The following is a 25,205-nucleotide window of genomic DNA, read 5'->3' on the forward strand; positions in this document are numbered from 1 at the left end:
CTCCCCAGGGCTCCTAGCAATCCTGCGATTGTACCTCTTAGCCTACCCAAAGGACATTGCTCTGGGGGTCTGAAGAAAGAAGCCCGAAGTCTTGCTCTGTCCTGGAGAACCTCTGAACACATCCAGCCTCTGTTTCTTCCTCTACAAAGTACAACCACAAGCCCTGTCCTGGAAGTGGATGTCTTTATCCTTTGTATTTTTTAATCGTACCTCCCATTATTTTTAAATGAAGCTTATGTGTCCCATTTTAAAAATGTCTACCTTCTAGGGGAAAACTTTTTATATTTTGTTTCCATCTTCCACTCTGATACTGGCAGTCACCAGGGACCACTGCTATGCCTCTGTGGCTCAAGCAGACATGTGGTCTGTTGGCTGAGGACTCAGCTGCTTACCACCAGGCACACAATAGGGACAGGAAGCCACACACATGCCCTGGCTGCCCCCACTGAAGTACTTGAATCATCCACTACCATGGCCTCTGACCTGACTCCACTGTCCCTGAATTCTCCAGCTTTAAGCATAAACCACTTGGGTACTCTCAACACCAAACTTGGCCACCCCAAACTTTATCTTAAGTCCTTGCCCCACCATGTTCAAGAATGCAAAATAGAAACATCTGAAGATGTGGTTTTGAGATTCTGTGCAACTGTACCTGCAGATTTCCTGAGCACCCACCACTGGTTCAACCTATCTGTATATGGGGGACATAAAACATGGTCCCACCCAGGAGCTCACATTTTAAGGGAAAACAGGGTCACTAGAATTCAGTGGGCTAAGCAGGAACATGCCAGAAGGGTGGGGATTGAGAACCCAAAGGAAGGGCCCCTATCCCGAGCTTGGGGCATGCAGTCAGAGAAGGCAAGACAAGAAAGGTTGCTTCTTGGGTGGTTTGTCTAAAAAGAGCAAGGTCCTCTACAAATATAGAGGGTTGTTTTCTTCCTTTATTTCCAGTGAAGAGGTCCCTAGGGCTTGAGAACCCTGGGATATTAGAGTTGAGGAATTCTTTAGATAAATTCTAGTCCAATCAAACATTCATAAAGACACTAAGGGCAAAACTGGGGAGAACCTGGTCTAGGTCCCTTAGCCAGTTAGTGTCAAAGCTGGGTCCAATCCCATTTGGGGTGCTCACTACTACCTGACCTGACAACTGCCACCCCAGACTCCTCTTATATACACACACACGCTTGTCCAGCAAAGCACACCTGTGGCCCCTCGCCCTCCCCTGCTGCCAACTCCTGTAAAACAGGAAAACAGAGCAGTTTGGCTTCAGCTGTAACATGTACAAACACATGCAGCAAAGTTTCCAAAGGGAGGCAGACAGTGAGTGCCTTTCAGGGTCTGGCAGTTTTATGGGCAGAGGCCAATTAAAAAGCACACCCCCACACAAAGCCCGCGGGTTTTGTTTGGCTGCTGCTTTCTCTTCAGGCCACTTGAACGCTGCATTGATGGCGCAAATTGGAAGGGCCACTGTTCTCAAGGGATCCTGGGCATTCAAGTGCTGCCCGGAGATCTGCCCTCACGATTCTCTCTTTCTAGGCATCAAGTTCAATGTCCCTGGATGTTAGCATGAGCTAGTCCAGTGCAAGGCCTGAGGGTACTGAGTCTGACCCAGTCTATGCCCTTACATCATCCCTACTCCTGTGGGGGAGAATGACCCTGAGTGACGAAAATGCTGGAATGAAGACAGGAAATCCCCACTATAAGACCTCCAAGAAGCAAGCTCCCAACTCCTTCTGGGAGAGGCAAAAGGTCCCAGGGAGCAAGTGTGAGGCATTTTGGCTGGATAGGTCTGAGCTGGAAGGGGATTCCCAGCAGAGGGAGCAGTGAATGCAAAGGCTGGAAGGAAGGCAGGAGGGGGCATTTTTGAGATTGATTTTTCTGAGCGTGGCTGCAGCATAGGGTGTTGCATAGAAGAATGACAACTAATGCTTATCTAGCACATGTTACATGCCAGGTTCTGTCCTCAGTAGCTGATATATATCAACCCATTTAATCTTACTAAGACCTTATGATGGGTGCTACTGTTTTTCTTGACAGGGGAGAAAGCCAAGACATGGAGAAGTTGTCGCTTGCTCATGGCTGATGGACCCTTAGCTACCAGTGACTTGGATGACACTGGGAGGGACTGGGATTGTTGCAGGGGTAGAGGAGGTGATTGGCAATCTTGGCTAAGACCTTAACTCTCTCTAGAGTGGCCTTTCATTCTGCCTTTATCAACCTCAAAGACAGGTGATGGAACAAAAGAGAGTGGTCAAAAATGTTCTTTGTGCATGAGTCATCACCTGATGGAACTCCTCATGGCTAAGGCACATGCCTCTCCACTGAGTGGGGCCATATGGAGAACCCAAGGCGCCCATGAAGGGTGAAAGGCATGCAGATGTCACACAGCCACTCTACTATAGAATCAGGACCAGAACCAGAGCTCCTTACCTCCTAGGAGGCAGCATAGTATAACAGTCTAGATTCTGAGGTCAGATGAGACCTAGATTAAAATTTCAGTTCTGCTACTTACTTGCCATCTAAGACCAAGTAGTCTCTATGATGTTCAATTCCCTCAACTATAAAGTCAGGTGCCTTTATGAACAGCTGATAAAATTAAACCTATCCGTCCATCCATCCATCCATCCATCCATCCATCCATCCATCCATCCAGGGTATACAGGAGCAAATCAGTTAAATTATAATGGGGAGGAGGATAATGATGAAGAAGAGCAATAGGAGGAGGTGGAAGAAGAGGAAAGGGTGGAAAAAAGGAAGAAGAAAAGGGGGAGAGAAAGGAGAAGAATCTAGCAGTCTTTCCATAAGTCCTTTACTAACCCATAAGATTCTACCCTGACTTACCCAGGCCCTCACTATGGAGGTGCACTTGCATTTGGAAGCCGTAACATATCCATGAAATACACACAGGGCCCTGCATGTTTTTTTTCTTTTTATAATGCTAGATGGTAGTCTTGGCTCTCTTGTGTTCCAATTACTATATCTTCATGATGTCAAACATATCTGATCCATGCACTGTCCACTAAGCTTATGTGGTTTCTCATCCAATTCATCCCCCCCCACCAACTAGTTCTGCCTGGTCTAACACTGACTAGAGGGAAAAGGGAAGTCCCGTGTACCCAGGCCTCAATGTTGGCAAGTCCTGTTGGGTCACCTTCCTTAATTACTTAGATCCAGCCTCACTATTGCAATGGACCTAGCTCAGACATCTTCATCTTCTTCCTGAGCAACTTATCTATCATCCCATCTCATGCCATGCCATACCATACCATCCTATCTCCTATCTGGACTCTATGCCACTGGCTTTCTCCAGTCTCTCCACTCTCCTACTCTGCAGCCAAAGGTCTTTCAAAATGCTTAACCTGCCACATTACTCCTGCTCTCAGTCCAATACCTTCCAAATGCCAAAGTGTCCTGGTTCTGCCAAACTCTCTAAACATGCCCTCTCTCTCTCAGCTTACTCCAGTTGTTCACCACTCCTCAAACATGGCACATTCTTTCACTGATACCCTGATCTCCCTGCCTATAATGCTCCTTCTTCACCTGTACTGACTGCACTCGTATATGCCTGTGGACAGAGAAGATTTCCTGACGTCTGCTTTCCAGTGGCATAGTCGATTACACTCATCTTTTCTTGTGTAAATAAGTCATGTGGTAACTACTTGAGAGCTTTTGTTTTCAAGTACCCAATGGCCTTACATACATTATCAAATTTAATCTTCCCAACAGTCCTTTGAGGTTGTGTATTTAGCCCCTTTATAGATGAAGAAAGTGAGGCTTAGTGGGGGTTAAGTTAATGTCAACTAGCCTGAACCTCTTAATTAGCAAGCCCTGTTGAGTTAGCCCTATAAATTTCTCTCAGGGTCCAGCTCCCACGGTAAATTGCACAGCCAATATTTAAACCCAGGCTGGCTTAAGTCCAAAATTTTTGATTTTATCACAATGTATTTAGTTAGCTAAGTTTTCGGAGTTCCTCGCGGGTAGGAATTGAGTCCTGTTCATCTCTGGGTTCTCTGAGTACCCCAAACCTGGAAACCTGTACCCAGACAGGTTGGAAGTTAAAAGAACTAAGCTTTTGACTTGAGATGGAGAAAGGGGGCATCACACCCCTTTGGCCAAGGACACAGTAAGTGTGGTGCTCACCAGCTTGAATTACTTGGCCTCCCCAAGTTTATGTCTCAGTAGCTAAACATCACCACTTACAGTTATAATATTTGGAGCCAGTTCATCAGACTGCCTAAGCCTCAGCTTCTTTCATTGTAAACTGTAAATTGCTACTGGTAATCAAAGCAGCATGTGACTGTTTGCATATGGAGTTAAAGGGGGTAAGCACTTAGAGCCACTGATGTGAGAAGGAGCCCCTAAAAGGTATTTACCAGCATCTTTCTGTGTAACCCACTCTTTTTAATGAAACCTGCCTAGGGAAGACACTTCTTGCCTGGACAGAAGGAAGAAGTCGTCCAGGGGCAATTTCCTGTGTACCCCTAACACACACCTTGTATGTTTACAAGTTCTGCATTCACCAGTGGAGACCACATGAAAAGTTTCATTTCTGCCAGCACAGAGGGGCATGAGCTCCCCTGGCATTTTCCATGGCAGCACATGAGTCAAACTGGACACGGAGAGGCCAGGGTGCTGGACCAGCAGGCTCATTTGCACTTCAAGAATTTTTCTTCTTTTTCCAGTAAAACATCTTAACAAATATTGGTCTAACCTCTTTTCCTGCCATGGCAGGGCAGACACACACCTGTTTCGCCAGGCTTCTGGAATCCCACTCTGGAGAGCTTTATGGTGGCTGAAAAGGGTAAAAGACACCACAGTGCCAGGAAAAGGGGGTGGAAACCAGAGAGGAACACAGATGGGGAGTAAGTTGGGGAGAACCTGATGGTAGATATTCCCAGGGGTGAGCTAACTGGCAAACCGGGCAGCTATCCAGAGGCCACAGCTGTCTGCAGGAGCCCTGGATCTTACTACTGTGTTAAGTTTCACTATCACGGCTCTCTCTCTTGAAGTAAAATTTTTTATGTTTTTTATCATCCATATTCCTCACAAGATTGCTAGTCATTAATTCCTTCTCTTGATCAGAATTCTCTAGATCTATCCCAGTCAAAATTTCCTAGTCATCTTCTCAAGATTGACATCACTATGCCAACTGCTTCAGAAGGAGCAAGATGCCTACTGTGTACCATGCTGGGTACAGTATAGTTGCAACCACACTCAGGCTGTACAACTATTCACTATCACTGACATAATTTTACTGGTGAGGAAACTAGGGTTCAGATGTCAGGTTACTCACCCAAGGGCAATATCTGGTGAATGGCAGTAGCATCGGATTCAAACTTAATCAGCTTCATACCACAATCTTGTCACACTAGGGAGTTTAATTTTCTGCAACTCTTGAGCGAAATCATTCTTCAGGTTGGATCAAGATAATGGAAATGTTCAGTAATAGGGTGACTTGACAAAGTCTGGGAACTTGGTTCAGTAAAGGGTTTATGGGGAGGCATTTAGAACAGGGTTCCCACATGGCAGTAAACTGGGTGCTTGTGTTCTCCCAAAACTCATATGTTGAAACTTAACACCTATTGTGATGGTATTTAAAGATGGAAACTTTGGGGGGTGTGATTAATTATCTAAGTAATGAGGGTGGGGTCCATGTGAATTGGATTAGTGCCCTTATAAAGGAAACCCAGAGAGTTTCTCACTCCCTTTCGGACATGTGACACTGGGAAAAGACCACCACCTGAGCCAAGAAGAGCACTCTTACCAGACATCTTGATCTTGGACTTTCCAACTTGCAGAACTGTGAGAAACAAATTTGTATTAATCAAGTCACCTAGTGTATGGTATTATGACTTACTAAGATAGGTAACTGGTAAATACAGGCAAGTACTCAAGGAAGGGTAACTATTCCTTTTGTTAGTTTGAGAAGATGCTTGTTTCTCTCTGGATATACTCCTCTCCTTAGGAGGAAAAGTCAGTGAACTGTAGCAGGAATTTATTCATCTAAACTCCACCTACATACTTGCAGAAGTGTAAATCCAACAATAATACAACTTCTTGAAAGAACACTTTGAAGCTTAGATTGCTGGAAGTTGAGCAGATTCAGGACATCTAAGTCTTTGGAAGAACCTCCTGTTGTGTTTCTCCAGGTAGAATTGTATTCTAGGGGAGTGGTGGTTGGGACAGGAACCCTGTCCTGTCCTGGGACAGGAACATAACTTTTCAGGAAGGGGATTGCTTAAGTCATTGGCGTTAACCAAATTTTAAGAAGTACGCATGCTTTTAGTTGCTTATAATTTACTAATATACAGTAGCTTTTCCTCTCTGAGACCTCACAACTTGTTCTCTTCTCTTTAAAAGGTGTCATCCTTGCATTGTGAAATACTTGTCCTACATCCCACTTGCTCAGAAAGCTAGCCTGAGTTACTGCAGGATATTAAAAATCTAAAATGCCCCTTCAGGGCCTCCCCTGGTGGCGCGGAGTTTGAGCGCTAGGTTGTGAGGCTGCCCACAGCCTCTGCAGTGCCAGTTTGATCCCCGGCCACCGGTGAGGGTCCCACAAAAAAATAAAATAAAATAAAAATAAATAAATAAATAAAATGCCCCTTCATACACATTACTCCCCCAGGTAACACACTGGAAGCAGTGTAGTTGCCAATTAAAAGAATTCAAGGGTGGAATGTCTCACCTACGAACATAGGATACAAACTATCATCTCTTCTAGCCTGAAAACCAATCATAGCAACTCTCTTTTTGGGGTTCTCTAGTACAACTTTCAGCCTGAAACTGGAATTATTTTTCTCAGAGACAAATTTGCCTATTTCACTCTTCATTAATGTTCTACACTGGCTCTTCATTAATGTTCTGCACTGGTTACTTCTTATATGTCAAATTTTTTTGTCCAAGGCTCCCAAGACCCTACTGAGCTCCCAGGCTTTCTCTTTCTGCCTTGATCTCTAATCTCTATGAAAGTGCTTTAGCCCTTGAATGAGTCACCCTTTCTTTTATCTCTGGGCTTTTTGCTTATCCTGTCCCATCTGCCTGGAGCAAATCCCGCTCTTCCCCATCCTGTCTTCTGGGCATCATTCTTATCAAGAAAGGATTTCAGGAGGCCCCTCCAGTTGGTCTCAGGAGCTGAAAGAACCTGTATCCTACTATCACAGCGTGAAATCACTGAATCATACCCCTTTAATTTCTACTGAACAGTCAAGTTCACTGAGAAAAGGGAGTGTCTCTGCCTTTAGCGATATGGCCCGTGCTTGGCACAGAGCAGAAAATCAATAAAAAACTTGCTGAGTAGATAAACAGAGGTCCCTGTTGGTAAGAAACAGTACCCAAACAGAGAGAGAGACAATAGGAACTTTTAATGCGTGGAAAGTCCTGCGGGGGCTGTGGGCACTCCCACAGGTGGCAGGAAGAGGTGGGGTCCTGCAAACTCAATGATGTCTGGGGAAAAAAAGAAGTCCCAAAGACCCAGGCTTCCTCACTGCAGCATTCCTGAGGGCCTCCTTCCTGATGCGGAAGAGGTCCGAATGTCTCTCCGAGGGTCTCCTCCAGGGCTCCATGGCAGGAAGGGAGGGAGTGTGGCAAGGGAGAAAAGGAAAGGCCGCTTGGTCTCCACCTGAAAGCTCCTGCCTTGGGATCCACCACCATCCATAAGAAAAAGTTTAAAAAGGAGAGACTTTGATAGCGCCAAATAATATCTTAGAAAAAATAAAAGATAGAGAAAAATGAAGAATTCCAGTGGTTACAAAGTTCTCTGTCGGCTATCCACAAGAGAAAGAGTTTGCTTTGGCCTTGCTGGCAGGCCTCCTCTGCCAGGCCCATCCTCAGCCGTCCCCCAGCCCACCCAGGCCCCAGAATCTGTGAGAGTACTGCTCCCCCTCCCACGGAGAGTCTCTGTGCTCATGGAGGGCGGCACCCCCCCTCACCGGCCCTTGGACTCCCCATACGTGTTTCGGGCCATGGACACCATCTTCTCCTCACACGTGATTTTGGTGTCCTTGAGGATGCTGTACCACACCATACCCGCTGGCCGGACCTCCTCGCTGCGGCAGAAAAGGTAGGGCACGGTGTCCACGCGGCTCTGGATGTAGGCGCTTCGCAGGAGGCTGGAGCAGTGGCTGCTCACCCTCTCCAGGCGCCGCAGGATAAGGTGGGCCTTCCTGAAAGGCAGGAGGAGACAGTGAGGCAGGGGGGAACCCAGGGCAAGGGTGAGACCTTGGCGGTGGTGAATGTAGGTGGACAAACGAGGACATTCATGACTGAGGGTGGTGTTTCAAACACCTGTGCAAAAGCTACCTTAAACCCTGTTCTCTTCAATCATGCAATATGCAAAAAATGACAGAGCTATAGTCTTGCATCTTTTCTTCCAAGATATTGAAGCTGGAAGGTCACCAGTTGAACAAGATAGTAATGTTTCTGATGATATACAGACTCAATTCAAATTTATTGATATACCATATGCTGAAGTTTTTATTTGTTACGGTGGAGAACATACATATATTTTTACACTCACATTTAATGGCTATGTGGTCCAATCCTCAGAGAAGTGACTTGACTTGACCAAAGTCAAAGAGCAAGTCAATCACTGGAGTTGGACAGTCAGATCCTGGTATGAACACCCACAGACTCCCTCCCTGTCTGCTTTCCTGCTGCTTTAATTTTTTTGTATGCTTCTCACAGTCAGCAGTCTCTCCCTCTGGGCTTCTCTTTCGTCAAAGCACTAATATGTCCCCAAATCAGAATTTCCATCTCTTTTTTCTCATCTCCAAAAGAGGGAGGGTGGTCTTACCCTCATGAGTTGGTTATAGGTTAACTACAGGAACAGACCAAAGCTGAGAACAGAGTAGTTCCCAAGAAATGATCAACTCAGAATCTACTCTGATAAAGAATGGCTAAGATGAGGGCTCAGGATCAAGGTCACGCCGAACACTTGTCTAAGCAAGAGCCATGGTGCTGTGTGTCTTCATGAGGAACATATCTATGCCCTTTATCCAGCATTGAGGGACTCCAGGGGATGCCTGCGTAGAAAATTAATGCTAGCTAGATTTTTTGAGATCACCTAGTTCCTGATTTCTTAACTGCGGAGCTACTGACATTTGAGCCAGATGATTCTTTGTTGTGAGGATTGTCTCGTAAGAAGTTTAGCAGCATCCCCGGGCCTCTGCCTACCAGATGCCAATAGCATTCCCCGCCCCAATCATGACAATAAAATTACTTCCAGACATTGCTAAATGTCCTCTGGAGAACAAAACCACCCCAGTGGAGAACCACTGACCTAGTCTGACCTACTCTCATTAAAGATGTGGAAACTAAGGCCTCAAGAAGGGAAGAAACACCCTTTCCCCAGGTCACACCAGGCAGTTTCAATGTGAAGGTGTCAGTCACCACATGGGACCCACATTACGCTACATCCTAGTATCTTCCAATGCCCAGGACTCCCTAGAGCCTCTCCCCTGCTGTCCTCTCCATGGCCCTCTGAGACCCTGGCAGGGAGGGGGTTTACAACAACAGACCCCACAAATGGGAGACTGTGTTAGGCACCTGCGTGGTGGCTGGAAAAGGGCTGGGCTTATGTGTGTACATTTTGTGGGCATGATTTATGAGGTGCCTTTCAAAAAGTCCTCTTTGTATAGTTTACCACTTGGGTGGAATATTTCCTGAGGTGCCAAGAATTCATAGCTTTGTAATCACACTCGCGTCGCTGCTCTACTCACAGTCCTCTCTCCCCTCGGAGTTTACTTCTCACCCCTTCTCGAGCTCCAGCTCTGCCCGGTAACAGCTTGGTGTCCCTGGGAAATGCACTGGATGTCTCTAAGCTCTTTTCTTCACTGGAGAAATGGGGGCTGATGTGAAGTTAAAGGAGAGAAAGACATCGATTGTCCGTTTCTTATTTCTTGGGCGGTGCGGGTCACGACTCAGCTGGAAAGCCCGGCAGGGACAGTTAGAACACAGGTGGGGTGAGGGGTGATAGGAGGCATGAAAGCTGTGGGGAAACAGAGGACGGCTCTCAGGAGGGACTGGCGAGATCCAGGGAGGCTTGCTGCTCAAAGGGGAACTTATGTTGCATCTCGTAAATGAGCAGAGATTAGGTAAAGAGGGCAAAGGCCTAACAGTACAGACAAAAGTGTAGAGCAGAGATTGCGGGAAAGCTCTGTGAATTCGTGCCAGAATACAATGTGCAAGGGGAACCTGGAGAAGTGAAGTAGCCAGGCCTCTGGAGTTTAGAACCGAACCGGGGGCATTGGGCCATGGAGTAATGGTGCATCCTCAAGTCCTAGAACCTTGATACTGGGGTTCAAATCCCACCTCAGGCACATACAACCTCTGTGAGACGGAGTGAGTAGTTCAGCTAGTTGGGCTTCCATAGTCTTACCCATAAAAATGGGAATAATAACGGTATCTACCACAAAGAGTTGTTTTAAAAATCAAAAAGCAGGGTCTCCCCTGGTGGTGCAGCAGTTGAGCACTGGCTGTAAAGCTGCCCACAGCCTCTGCAGCGCCGGTCCGATCCCCGGCTGCCAGTGAGGGTCCCACATGGCGCGCAGACCTCTCCTGCTGCCCGCTGCTCCCCTCAGCAGTGTACTTCGGTCCTTCTGCCTGTTCTGTTCCCCACTCTGGCTCTGGTGAGTTCTCTCACCCTCCAGCGCTTCTGACTGTACCCAGTGCTTATATAAATAAATAAATCTTTAAAAAAAATCAAAAAGCACAAATTAATCTATAATATGCCCTCAATAATCATTTTATCTGATTATTGTTTTGAGACTAAGTGGGGGAAGTATTGGAGGGTTTCAAGCAGCAAAGTAACAGTTTTAGAGCTGGATTGTTTAAAAACATTTCTGGCTACCTAGAGGAGACTTGAATTAGGGGAAGGCAAGACTGGCATCAAGAAACCAGGCAGAGGGCACATCCAGGTGTGAAGTATTTTCCATTGGCATTCCTAGGGCTGCTGGTTTGCTTTTTCTCTGCAGGCTTTTAAAAATAATCTAACTCTTTCTGCTTCCTCATCTATAAAAAGAGAATAACCTATTTGCCACCTCCTGGGTTATAGTGAGGTGGTGGAGGTATATAGTGGTGGTGGAGGTAATAATACTCTTAGAAGAATGTATTATTACCTCCACTACCACAAACAACACCTTTCTTCTCCCCCCTCCTCCATTCTCTCTCTTCTTCTCCTCCTTCCTTCTTTCCGCCTTCCTTGTTTTTCTACAGGTTTAAACCTCGTAAGTCTCAGCAGACTAATATGACAGATGGAAATAGTGACAGCCTCTAATTTAGGGGCAGACTGCTGGGGTGCAGAGCATGTAGGTGCTATGGGAGTACAGAAAGTGAACACCTACTCATTAGTTTTGGGGTCTTAGGGGGTAGTCCTAGGGAATGGAGCTCTGAGTGAGGTCTTTGCTTTCAATGAGAAAGCAAATTTTTCAGGCAGATGGAGAGGCCAAGGAAACAGCTCATCCAATGTCTGACTAGAGTGCATAAACCACCCGTTGTTTGAAACAGTCAGTGCAAAGAATGGGTGAGAGCCCAGTCAGTTTGGCAGAGATCAGAATATCCAGACAGTTCTGAGCCTGGTGAAGTATTTTATTTTTGGGGCAATGGAGAATCATTGTCTGATCCAGACAGTCATAAAAATAAGCCACAAATACGAAAGGAGATTGGAAAAGGCAATTCCTCCAACATGCTTAAATGCTTTGTCTCCAAAGGTACAGCTACCTCCTTAGAGGGAATCTTGGAATGTAACTGGACCAAACCTTCCTTTGTCTAAATGGGGAAACTGAGGTTTGGAGTGAGAACAAAAAACTACCTACAGGAACATTTCCAGTTAGTTAAACTAAGGCCAAGTTAGACCCGGGACACCTGATCATATAGAGTTGAGATGAAATGACCCTGGGTTTCCAAATTCAAAACCCAGCTCTGGCTCTTAACAGCTATGTGGAGCACGAGCAAGTTCTTCAATGCCACTAGCTCAGGTAAAGCATCATGAAATCAAATAACAACAGAGACTTGGGGAGGCTGTGTTTTGGGAGGGTAATTTGCTTAGCTGTCAGTGTAGCCAAGATTCAAAGTAGCATGCCAGAGTAGAAAGGACATAGCTTCAGTGCTTGTTAGGATAAGTCATGTCTCCTCTGTGTGTCTCAATTTACTCATGTAGAAATGTTACTAGAAATGCTTATTTTGTAGGGCTGTTTTCAGTCTGACATGAAGAGGCTGCCATGGGCATCCAGCATAGGATTTTCACATAACAGGAACTAAACTAATATCAGTTTGCTCTACCGTCCTGGCTCTTTCTGCACCATACACAATTCCCCGCACTTTGGTTTGCATCTAGACAGCAAAGGAAAACTCAGAAAGTGAGGCCATGGAGAGAAGGGCTGGAGGAGCTCAACTGCTAGAGAAGAGGAGGGGGGAAAGAGTCCAAAGGCGAGAGTGGTGGGTAATAAATTATAGGCAATGGAGATCCATAAATCAATGGCCAGGATATGCCGAGCTTTCCCTAGAGGGGAAATCATAGGTCAGAGTGACCACTTTTCTCAAATACTGGAAATGAAATCTTCTGCATTGGAGACAGGACCCAGCCCACTGGGATAGGAAGCAAGAGGTGGAGGAGGGACACCACACATAATTTATCATCTTATCAGCAGGCTATACTGGGCAGGGATGACTTGTGAAGGCATCAGGCATGGGCTCTGATGCCACTTGTCCGGGAATTGTGGAACCTCTATTCCCAGCACAATTACCCAATCAGCTGCTGACACAGTTATCGGATAGAGACCTAATTTTTGATGGGGCCATGTAATGGAGAAAAGGAAGAGAGGCAAGGACATATTTCCCTCGGCCTCTCTCCCTCCTCCCTAACTCCTGGAGTTGAGCTTAAATGTCTCCGTGTCAGATGACCTCAAGCTTAATGAGAGTCAAGGGCAAGAGATGGTTACAAAAAATTGGAACACAATCTCCAGAGAGGGCAGATTAAGGGAAGTCATGTCTTCAATGATGCTGCCCTGGTCAGGCCACATCTGGAGAACCCCATCACTTCGGGTAAGAGGGGTGTATGCAAATCGCAGCCACATCCTGATGCTGAAGGTTGTCTCAAGAGTCTTCTGAGGAAATGTTGAAAGCAGAAATGGCATGTATCCACTGAAGGGGAGATTTAAGCAAACAGCTGTATTATTCCCGTAATTGAAGACAAAGGATGAAGAGGGATAGAGAGTCAGGGATGATAAAGATTATAATTGATTGAGCACGACTATGTGCCAGAAACCCATGCAACATCTACCTAAATACAATCATCATCATAGTACTAGAGTTCAGAATTTAATGCAAGTCTTCACTCAGGTGGCAAAAGTGAGACTCAGACTGATCACATGATTTGACCAAGATTAACAGAATGTAAGAATAGCATCTCAGATCTCTGTTACAAGGTACCCAAGCATTATTTCTGAAGCCACTCAGAAATAAACAGAAGGCACTTTTTGAGTCAATACAATTTAAAAACACTTAAAATTAGATTCCTTTAACTATAGAATGGGTCCTTCCATGTCTCCAGGAGCCTCTCTTGCCCGCCATTGGTGGTGATCAAATCAATAATGTTTTAGAAAGGAATATGTTCAGACTGCCCTAACAAAATACTACAGACTGGGTAGCTTATAAACAACAGAAATTTGTTATAGTTCTGGACACTGGGAAATCCAGGATAGTGACACTGGCAGATCCCATGTGGTGGTTGGTGACTTTATATGGTCGAAGGGGCAAAAGATCACTTTGGAGACCCTTTTTTAAGAGCGCTAATCCCATTCATGAGGGCTCCAACCTCAGGGCTGATTCACCTCCCTAATCCCTACCTTTTAGTCCTATCGCCTTAGGCATAACGTTTGCAACGTATGATGTTGAGAGGGGACACAAACATCCACTACACAGCAGAAACTAATGGTAGTAGGAATTGGAGTAGGAATTTCTTGGTATTGCTTGTTTGTTTTTAAGGAAATAGTGGCTTGATTCACGTATCTGATGAGTAGTTCACAGTAGACCCTGAGGTGACACAGTTGCCAAAGTATTGAGTTCCTGAGATGAGAGGACCACATTCATGAGTTCCATTTATGCTTCAAAATCATGCTGAAAATTCACCTTTGGGATGTCTTCCAGGTCTTCCCAGCCATAGTAAGCCATGTTTTTCTCTTTACTGCCAAAGTATTTTGTGTATTTCTTTACTGAGATTTGCACTGCATTCTCCCTTAGCTGTGTGTAAATCTTGGGGTGCCATGCACTCTAATGGATAAGACACTGACTTGACAACAGAAGACAATTATTTGAATTGGAGTTTTGACACTTATTAGCTGTGTGACCTTGAATGATTTACTTAACTCCACTGATTCTCTTTTCCTTTATGTTCAAAAAATCAATTGTTCAGGACACAAAATGAGATATAACTCAGATATTACTGTGCCCTTAATAGATGTTCAACTAGTATTTCCCATCTGCTTCTTGGAAAATATACAATTCCCCTAGTGTCTAGCTTCTGATTGTGTAAGATGAAGAGATTAATGACACTAAATTAACTTGAAGGGGGGAAATCCTCAGCCCTTAGCATTCAAAATACAGAATGCTCTTGCAAGTGTTGATAAAAAGAATGAAATGACACAATAGCATGATGTGGACCTAAGGCAATAATCTGGCAAGCAGGCAGAATGTTTATTAAACAGATTTATTTACAGACAGCTACAAAGAAGTTGGAAGAAATCTAGTTGGTCTGTAATAGAGGACTAAATGAATGCATAATATATTCATATAATTGCTTGACTATAGGACCTTTAAAAAGACAACATATTTACATATGCATTTATGGGAAAAGACTTGTTAAGTGTAAACAGGCAGATAACAGAATATGGTGTATGCATTTGTTAGACTCCAGAGTGGACGGAAATAGAGCTGTGGTTGTAGAAACAGACATATCTGTAAGCCTGTACTGTTTTCCCTATTCAAATGTGTATCTATGTCCTATCCATATTCATATCTGCAAAGCTATGTGAACACCGTTAATGATTTTCTTCTAGGCTGGGATGAAGGGGTTCAGAGGTGCAAATTTTTCACTTATTTTATATACAGCTTTATCATCTGGACATTCTAGAATGAACAAGAAATACCTTTATAAGAAAATGTAATAAGAATATATCCACCTTGAAAAAATGCATACACACGCAATGTATATTAAGGCTGGTTTGATGCATTTTTGCGATGAAGCCATGCGTGGGTTTATGGCTTCCCAGTTGTTCACCAGAGTTACTTTCAGAATAAATTTACATCAAATTTAGCCTCAAATAACACCCACTAGACAGAAAGTCAGAAACTCCATACTACTACCTGAATATATATTCAACACCAGGTTTGAAATATGATTTGTAAGATGACTAGTGAAGATGTTTATTTACTTTGTCCCTTCCTCATTCTCTCACAAGAAACCAGGAACCCTTCCCAAAAATTCATTACTGAGCTGATGGTAAGAATGACTGACTCCCAACTAACCCCAAACTACTCTAGTTTGAAAGTGATAGAGACCTAAAGATAATAACCAACCTTGTTATATGATCGATGGAAACTGGTCTGTGGGACATAGTGAGCTTGGCTGCCTCTATCTAGTCTCAGGCATCTTCAGTGATAAGAGTTACCACTGCTGCAATAGTGGGTTTTCAAGAATCGAAGAGAGAACACAATTCATGTAAAGTGTATCCACTGTAGACAATGCATATTGATTTCAGATGTGTCAATATGCAGAAAATAAAGTAAAAGTGTGTCTGAGATTATAGGAATATGGTCCTACATCTGTCCTTATTTCCAATGTCTTAGAAATTCCAAGAGGATTTATCCATGCTATGTAAGGAAGGAGCTAGTATAATCCTGGACTGAAAGAATACAGAGGCAGCCCAGCCTTGCTTGTTTTTACTAGGACACAGTAAACTATGATTCTTTTCTGATGGGAAAGGTTTATTGTCTTGCTCTATTTAAAAAGAACCTAATGCTATACACCTGAAACTTACATATTACAAATCATTCTATAAAAGTGCATTTAGATTTTCAAAAAGAAAAGAAGGTATTTGTTTCTTCCAGTTTTCTAGTCAGCACAAAGAAAGTGATTTAGAACAAAGCCCATGAATAAAATATTTTCTAAGTGGGGAAAAAGAAAAGATTCCAGGCTGAACCAAGCTTGTGATGATTTCTGTGATCTACTAGAAATGTCTGCCATGGAAGCAAGAAGGGCTGGCATCATAAAAATACCTTTCCTCTTTTAGAGAAACAAAATCTCTTCCAACATGTGTTTTCTTCTCTTGACCCTATCATTTTAGTCAAAAATAAGCAAGAGGTCTGAGAAGCCTGAGGATGGTCAAGGATGCTCTGATGAGCAGATTCTGGTCCCTGGTCACCTATGAGCTTAATTTTTGCAAGTGCCCTAATAGGAACCGTATGGCTGGCCAGCTGGGTGTCAGCAGGTCTTCTATGAGCAGCTGTTTGCCGTAACCTGTGGTTGTCATGGGAACCAGGCTCTGGAGGACACTGGCCTGATAGCTTTATTAGGCAGAGGTAAGAGACATCCCTTTGTCACTAAATTTTATGGAGGGTATGTGGCCACAGAGCTAGGGAGGAGTAGACATTTTAGTGTTTGGTAGTTATAGACCAAGAGAATCATAATAGAGTTCCTCCCATGATAGTAGTCTGCAGGTGCCCGAGGGGGAAAGCCCTTATCACCCTAGTCACCCCTGGTCCCTGGGATGTGCTGCGCTGCAGGTGAGAGGACATTCACAATGCGTTCAGGACTGGCTGGTTCCTTGGTGTCATAACTGAGGGACAGGATTTTGGCTTCTAGTCCTTTTATGTTACAGATGAGGCCCCGAATAGGGGAAGGAACTTGTCTAAGGTCACACACAAAGCTGGTGGCAAATCCAGGACATGGACCCAAGGCGCCTGGCTCCAGGCTGTGTCTTGCTCTCTCTCCTTTACACTTTGAATTCTGCACGCTTTCTAGCCCAGGAAGGGCAGGTACACTGAACCACAATGCTCCTCTGTTTAAAGTCCTAGCTGGCTTTTGGGAGAAAGAGCCACCATGATCTGGCCTCTGCTGAACTCAAGTCTTGTGCTTTTCCTAAATCCTCTTACCTTGAACTCTGCTCTAGAAGGATTTGTCCTTCCCAGAGAGGTATCTTCCTGCTTCTCTCATCTTTACACTGTAGTTCTTTGTGAAAGAAAACCCACCCTGTTCTACCTGGAGGACTCCAGTTGATTCTTGAGTCTAAGCATAATGTCCATTTTCTTCTCTAGGGATTCCTCCTTGACATCCAGATCTGGATTAGCTGTGCCAGCCATCTGCATCCAGAACCTTGTCACCCAAAGTGTGCTTTGTGTCATCCCCTAAGAGCTTGTCAGAAATGCAGACTCTCAGGCCCATCCTGGACCAATGAGTCAATGTGATTTTTTACCAGCACCGCTCCCCGGAAGCCCAGTGATTCTAATGCACATAGAGATTTGAGAAACACTGCTCTAAACCATGCCCCACCCTCCTCTTCACAGTATGCTTATGACATGTTTCATTGCACCTGCCTGCTGAACTGTCTTCTAACTAGGTGCTGCTCTAGTAAAGGCAGGATCTGTCTTCTTCACTTGTGTATTTCAAGCCCACATCACAGTAAGCATGCTCAATGGATCAAGGAATCAATAAATTAATGAAATGAGGTCTTAACTTTTTCAATATTAGATGATGCATTTTTTAGAATGTTATTTTGAGCTGAAGAGACCTAAGAGTTCATAGAATTCACCTGCTTTCAAATGTGAGCTACAGATCCTTGCTATTTCAGAGAGAGCATGGAATAGGAGAAGAGGAGACCCAGAGATGAGGTTCCACGCCACCACTCTAGATTCTACCATAAAAACTATATAATCACTAGTCTATACACTATATACTCATTCACCCCATTATCCAATTATCCAGTGAGTAAGTAGTCATCTCTTATATGTAAGAATGACTAGGACATACAGGATCACTAGCTATATATAAACTGACATTATATTGGGAAAGGGTGATAAGACATAAGTAAACCCATTTGCAGAACAAGACACTAAAATTATAGTTTGAACACAGAGAATTAAATCATGAGAGAGTGACAGAATGAATGGGTAGAAATTTTAGTGGATTCTCTGAGAAGAGGGCATTCTAGCTAAGACCTGGGATCTCATGTAAGAACTATATAGGGGAAAAATATTTATTTAGGAAAGAAAAGTCCAGTTCATCATGGTCATTTTATAGATGAGGAGACTGAGGGCCAGCCCGACGTTGAGAGAGTTCATTAGCAGTGCCAGGATGGATTAGGAAGCAGCTGCCTTGATTCCTGCTGATATGCCTATATGGGCTGTTGGGGGAATTTCAGATTTCCTTCTCCAGAAACTAGAAAGACCAATGGTAAAGGAAGCTGGGTGACACAGAGGGGGTTGGCAGATACATGATGGCTGACCAAAGGTTAGCAGGTTATCACAGTCCATTCCTGAATGGGTTGTCTTGCCTCTGTGGGCGGCAAGACAGCCTTTTCAAAAGATTTATGACCTGGAGGGTTGTAAAGGATCCCAGAAGGCTGTAAAGACAAAGTCAGGAGTGGGGCTCTGGTTTAGCTTCTACCCAAACTCCCTCAGCCCTGTGGGAAAGCCCAATAAAGTGGAATGCCTGCCCCCGTCCATGGGCAAGATGGTGGTCAAGATGACTCACACAGTGGCTTTCATCTTGGGGCTCTGTGCTTCTGTATGCCTGTCGGTCCTCTTTAGGCTTTTATCTAAAGAAACTTCCTTTCATGTGAAAGGGAGAAACTTACAATCCAGGACCCAGCAGAGCAGATAAGGCACAGCCCAGAGAGAGATCCCTTTTATCCCTTGACCAAGTTCTCATCTCCTCCCTTGAGGGCCTCAAATTCTTGGAGGGTTATTGCAAGAGTTGTAAGGGCTCACAGTGAGAACCCAGGGCAGAACCAGCCTTTGGATCAAACGCCACAACTCTGAGCAGCTCATTTAATCCGATAGGACCTCCAACCCCTTATCACATTGGGGATATGCAACTTTGCCTGGCTTACAAGGTCTTACTGAAGTCTAAAAGTATGACATGCTACCTACTAAGTATTTCAGGAAGTCATGCAGTTTCCCAATGCCACTGATATGACCCCTGCCCAGTACACCACACTATCTCCTCTAGATTATGAGCTCAAGAACTTTGTCTTGTCTTGAACCTGTTAGTTCAAGCTTCCAACAGAGTAATATTTCTCCCTTGAAAACCTGATAATATCACTTCCTACCCCCATGAAAAACACTTGAAAAGTTTCCTGTTACCCTGGAGGGTGGGTGGTGATGCAAATTCTCTAACACTATCTATGGGGGATCCAGGACTGACCCCTGCTGATCTCTTGCCATCCCTGCTATCACATGCTTTCCCAACTACCTGGAAATGCCTTCTGTTCCTCCACATACAGTGTTTACCACAGTGTAAAAGGCATTCCTGGGGCCGGAGAGAGGATTTTCGGTGGTTGTCAAGATGATCACAGACCCAGTGTTAAACAATAATAGATTACATTTGGAAAAGCAGTTAGTGTCACCTGTTCATGCTCTTCCTTCCTGCAGATCATTTTAAAAAAAGGCAGGTTTGATGGGGCCTCCCTGGTCGCTCAGGGGTTAAATACAGCACTATCAAGCTATCACCAGCCACTGCAGCACAAGTCGATTCCCCAGCTGGCCAGGGAAGTGACCCACATGATGCAGCAGACCTCTCCTGTCTTGCTCACTGCTCCCCTCAGCAGTGTATTTCAGTAGATCTGCCTGTTCTGCTCTGCACCCCACTCTGCCTCTGGTGAATCCTCTCACCCACCCCCTACACTTCTGGGCTGTACTCCAGTTCTTATAGGCATAAATAAATAAATCTTAAAAAAATAAAGAAGGCAGGTTTGGGTTTTGGACTGTGTCATCCACACGTCTCTAACACTCGCTTATCTGTCTTTGGAAGCTCTGCTGGAGGAGATCAAGATTGTTTGCTTTTTTTTCTTCCATTGTATTAAGTGTTTAGGTTTAATTCTTTGTTAAGGGGAGGGAGTGCTAGTTCTCTTCTTGACAAGATGACACAGTGTTTTCTTTCAAATATATTTTCAACAAGAAGAGAATCACAGGAAGAGACATCAAATAAATAAAGTGCATGTGGTATGGCCAGTAGCATAAAGGCGGGAGGTCAAGAGGTGAGAGGAAAGCCCTGCTCCCATGGAACATAGCTACTCTGGGCGTCTCCCAGGCTAGTCCTGCCCCAAACCCCCCAGGACTCCTCTCCCTATACTTCTCTGTCCCCTACTGAGGCTTTAGGTGTCAGGGTCTGCGCCCTTTTGGCCCTATTCTTTTGCTCTCATGACACATATTACTCATATTCTTTGCAAGTCCTTGTTTCACTACCTGCAATAGTATCCAGTGTGTGGGTAGGGATGGCCCGTCTACCTTTTTTCCATTGTCAAATCAGCAACCATCAGGTAAGAAAGACTGTTGAGGATGTGCTGAGTGAATGAATGGTGTTATTGTTAGGTGTGAGGCATGAAAGGCAGCCAGGATTTCAAGTGCTGCTTTATGGAACTTCAGAAGACAGTGACTACATCTGCACGGCACCTAGCCCAGTGGCTGCCATGATCACTGCTGGTGACAAAAATCAGGCCTTTGTACATGTTGAATTTGTGAATGTATTTGGTCATGGCCACCAATGGACTTCATTGCAGAAAATCTCCAGTTTGTTATGGACTAGATTAGGGGCCATGACCCCACCATCATGACACACCCTCTGTGAATCTGATCAGGACACATCCCTTCAAGAAGCTTAAATTCCCATCTCTAAAATTGAAGGTGGAAGGTCGGCAATGGGAGCAATTGTTCAAAAAAGCACGGGCATCTCACTTCCCTGACATTCCAGGAGGCCACGAATCTTGTGTTCTTCCCGCCCATTTCCCATCCCAAGTCCTGACACTGGTGAGCACCAGCCCTCGTTATTGATCAAAGGTTCTCGGGACAGGGTTTAGTAAGTCAGATGGAAGCAAAAAGAATTTGCTGTTCCACTCACACTCACACACCCCCCCTACCTGGGTCCCAGCTCATCTTCGCTCCTCCAGACAAAGTCGCCAAACTTCTCGTAGTGGGAGTTATAGTGGTGCTGGACTCGGAAGAGCATGGAAGCTGAGACCTCCATCAGCGTGTTGTAGGCCGTCTGCTGCTCCTTCCCACTCGTGTACCCATTGTACAGATTGTAGATCTTGTCAGCTATCTCTGAGGGGGAAGAAGTACAGGCCTCGGTCAGTGGGTGGTAGGAAAAAGACAGAAAGCATGTCTTGCAATAAAGAAGGTGTATTCATACAGGAGTTCACGTTCTTGGTTTCTGGAATTAGACAAACCTGAATTCCATCGTGAAGATGATGCTGATTAGTTGTGTTCGGTTTTCCTGTTTACCAACTGAAAAGAACAATGTCTCATGTGAAGGTGCACTGGGAGAACTAAATTAAAGAGAGAACATAGGGGTCTCCCTGGTGGCGCAAGGGGTTAGGACACAGCCTATGAGGTGATCCGCAGCCACTGCAGCATGAGTTTGATCCCTGGCCAGGGAGCTACCCACATGGAACAGCAGACCTCTCCTGTCTCACCCGCTGCTCCCCTCAGCAGTGTGTTTCAGTCAATCTGCCTGTTCTGTTCCCCACTCTGTCTCTGGTAAATCCTCTCGCCCCCCCACACCTCTGGCCTGTATCCCAGCTCTTGTATGCATAAATAAATATGTCTTTAAAAAAAATAAAAAGTGAACATAAAGTACTCAATACGAGGCCTCGTCATTGCAAGCTTAATTATTAACCTGATTATTGTGTCCATGACTTAACAGAAAATTCCAAACAAGTACAGAGGCTTAAGTAAACTGTCTCAGGCTCATCTCAGTGGTCCTCTACCATTTCCCCTCCACAATATTTCCAACATGTTTCTGCAATCAGCTGATAGGTCTCCATTCACAATTCTTTTTTACTTTTAAAGATTTATTTATTCATGCATGCAAGAACTGGTGTACAGGCCAGATGTGCAGGAGGGTGAGAGGATTCACCAGAGACAGAGCAGGGAGCAGAATAAGCAGACTGACTGAAATACACTGTTGAGGGGAGCAGCGGACGAAAGAGGAGAGGTCTGCTGCGCAATGTGGGATTCTCGCTGGCTGGCCGTGATGGAACCGCGCTGCGGAGGCTGCAGACAGCTTCACAGCACTGCGCTCAACCACCTGCACCACCAGGGGAGGCCCTCCATTCACAATTCTTGCAAAGAAAATTCACTTCTCTGATTGTCCTTCCTGTCCCTTTGGCCATTCCCACTAACTAATGGACTGAAACTTCTCACAGGCTGCTCTCCTGAGTCTAAGGCACATCCTTTCATCTTTGAAGACTGAGCAAAATCTATACATGTCCCCAAGTCACTGCTAATAATAGTGCCTCTAGGAGAGTCTGGAGACTTGAGGGAAACATGGGAGGAGTGTTTCCTTTGCACTGCTTTCTACTGCTTTTTATTTTTCCAAACCATGAACATGTGCTATTTTAAAATAATCAATGAAAACTTTTAGGGGAATATCTGAAACCCCCTCATTTTTGAGACTCAGTAGCTCACCATCATCTCTTATCTGGTAGCACATAAAACATGTATCATCAAGCTTCCTGTTGAGCCATTTGTAGAAGAGCCTCCCTCTTTCCCTGGAACATGAGCTCCCAAAAGATGAAGACCATGTCTCTTTTACGTTGCTTGTACCAACGATGTTAGAAAATATTTGTTAAGCTTGAATGGAACCAACAGAACTTAGGAGCTATCATCCATTTTCACCAGAAATTGCATCAATACCTTGCCCAAGAGCTAAGTATATGGTGATTCTTGTGGATTGGTCCTTTTTCCCAAGTGTTCTGCCTGATGGTTATGATCCATGGAAAGGAGCAACAAAGCTTTACTCTTACACACTAACTCTGACTGTAGTTCTCTCAGTAGGATTCTGAAGACACCTCTGAGCTAGAGGGGAGTATGCTGTGATCAGCTAATGATGTCTTTCATGGGTGCAACAAGGTGAAGTGGTTTTTGAGGGCTCCCAGCCTGCCAACTCCAGGACAGATGCAGAGGACGAGTGGTCTCTCCGAAGCTTGGGCTAAGGTTCAGTATTGATGGGTCTGTGGCATGCCCCCTCCACTATTTCATGCCTCTGGGTAAGCACATACACAAACTCTAGACAAGGTATTGCTTATCCATCTCAGTTTTCTTCAAGGCTTTCATGATTTTAGCCCATGTTCCTCCTGCTTCCTTAGTTCCTTCACTTTCTTCTGTGAGGGGTGGGGAGGGGGTGGTGGTTAGTGACTCCTGGATGCAGAATTTAGGGAGCAGAGATAGTTACCTGGGAAGAGAAGAAATAGGTCACCCACCTTCTGCCTTGTTGTCATCGACCAGCGGACAGGCCGTCCTCAGGGTCACTGTGCTGATCTCTGAGTGCCTCCCTCGTGTATCCACAGCATACAGAGTGAACCTGGAACACAGCAAGAAAACAGAGTGCCCACCTGTGACTTCCATAATGCCTGGCACTGCAAGGAGGAACAGAAAATCATAGCACAGGAGTAGTGGTCAAAAAAACTCTGGGATGGTTAGGCTGCAGAAGAAATGACTTGGAAACAAAGAACAAGAATCACAAATCATTTACCCACCATTGACTGCCTGCTAAACATCTTGCGCTTAATCTCTTCATTTACAAGTTAGCAAGCCTAGAAGGCAGGGAGCTCTAGCACCTGTATTTCACCACTCAGGAGTCTGAGACTTTGTGGTTTCAGAGTTACTATGGAACAGTCATCTGAGTCCAGGGTTTGAGAAATGAATCCTAATGGTATCTTGCATGACTGCATGCACTTATTTATATGTTCCTGCCTTCATTCATTTCATACATGCTTATACAGCATTAGCTATAGGTCAGACATGATGTTAGATGCTAAGGTAATAAAGAGGAATAAGAAAATCAAGGTCTCCGCTTACCTAAAGCTAACCAAAAGGTGAACCGAAAATTAGATAATGGTAAATGTGAAGGAGGGGCTAACAGGATATTATGCAAAAGATGAACGTAGAGAAGATGTGTGGGTGTGTTAGAAAGGTTTGTCCACAAAGTTCTTCCTATGGAGAGGCTTGAGTTGAGACCTAAATGATGAGAAGGAACCAGATAATGGGTGGAAGACCTAGGGCAAACCTTCCAGGCAGGTAGCACAATAAGTGCAAAGGCCCTGGAGAGAGAAGGATCCCAGACTGTTGAAGAACAGATAGCTGTGTAGCTGTAGTAATGTGAGAAGAGGTGAAAAGTCAGGGGGACCCTCAAGGGCCATAGCAGGAAGAGGGCTGGGAGTTTATTCCAAGGACAAAGCATAGGTCCACCTTTCTGTGATGTCACCTGAAGATCCAGGCTGTACCGGGGGGAGGAGGAGAGGGGGAGAGTAGACAGCCTGTGAAACATTAGGAAAGGAGAACTGGTAAACCACAGACCTGTTGGCCTCAGGTCCAATTCAGGGCACATGGTTCTTACTAGACCAGTCTTGTTGTCTGGCTGATCTTCAGGGGAATCACTGACCCTTCAAGTCTGCAGATCTCCAAGTTCTGTGGTTTGGAGAAAGTGTAAGGAATGAGTATATTCTCAAGAGGTGAGACTTGGAGGCCAGGAACAGTCTGAAAAGATAGGCTGAACATCCGAATTCCTGTCTGTCATACCATCCTCTTTTACCAGACTTCTAGGGAAGAGGCAATAACATGGTGTGGGAAGAAGTTTCTCTGTGTCAAGAAAAGACAGTGGTCCCAGGGGTTCTGTTTCCTTTCCTCCTTCCCCAACATCTTAACTGACCTCAAGTTACACAACAGGCAGGATACTATGATTCCCAAGATGTAGAATGGTGAGCACTGATGAACCATAGATATCGGCCACCTAATAAACGTAAGTTGGTTGGACAAATTAATTAGTATATGCGAAGGTTCTAAGGTGTATTAAGCACTGAAGCTAAATCATTCCCCCTGTGTTGTAGCCATTAATTCTCCCAAACAATCCTAGAAGATAATTACTTTTACTTTTTATTTTATACATGAGGCTCAGAGAAGGGAAGTTGCTTGCCCAGGATCACACAGCAATCGCT

General features: G+C 44.8%; 1 protein-coding gene across 3 annotated transcripts in view; it reads right to left on the bottom strand.

Moving 5' to 3' along the window:
* Positions 1 to 7,308: 7,308 nt before the first annotated feature.
* The window catches only part of ASTN2 (astrotactin 2), an 834,050-nt gene continuing 816,153 nt past the window's right edge, over positions 7,309 to 25,205 (bottom strand). For all 3 annotated transcript variants that reach the window (XM_054689531.1, XM_054689530.1, XM_037494593.2), the window contains 3 exons: positions 23,472 to 23,572; positions 21,129 to 21,312; positions 7,309 to 8,165 (listed from right to left, as the gene is read on the bottom strand). In XM_054689531.1, coding sequence (XP_054545506.1) covers positions 7,928 to 8,165; positions 21,129 to 21,312; positions 23,472 to 23,572 — 523 coding nt within the window. In that variant the 3' untranslated portion in view covers positions 7,309 to 7,927. The remainder of the gene's footprint in view (positions 8,166 to 21,128; positions 21,313 to 23,471; positions 23,573 to 25,205) is intronic.

This window comes from Talpa occidentalis, unplaced genomic scaffold (assembly GCF_014898055.3).
Source record: "Talpa occidentalis isolate TD23 unplaced genomic scaffold, MPIMG_talOcc4v2.1 talOcc4.7, whole genome shotgun sequence".
NCBI classification, from domain to species: domain Eukaryota; kingdom Metazoa; phylum Chordata; class Mammalia; order Eulipotyphla; family Talpidae; genus Talpa; species Talpa occidentalis.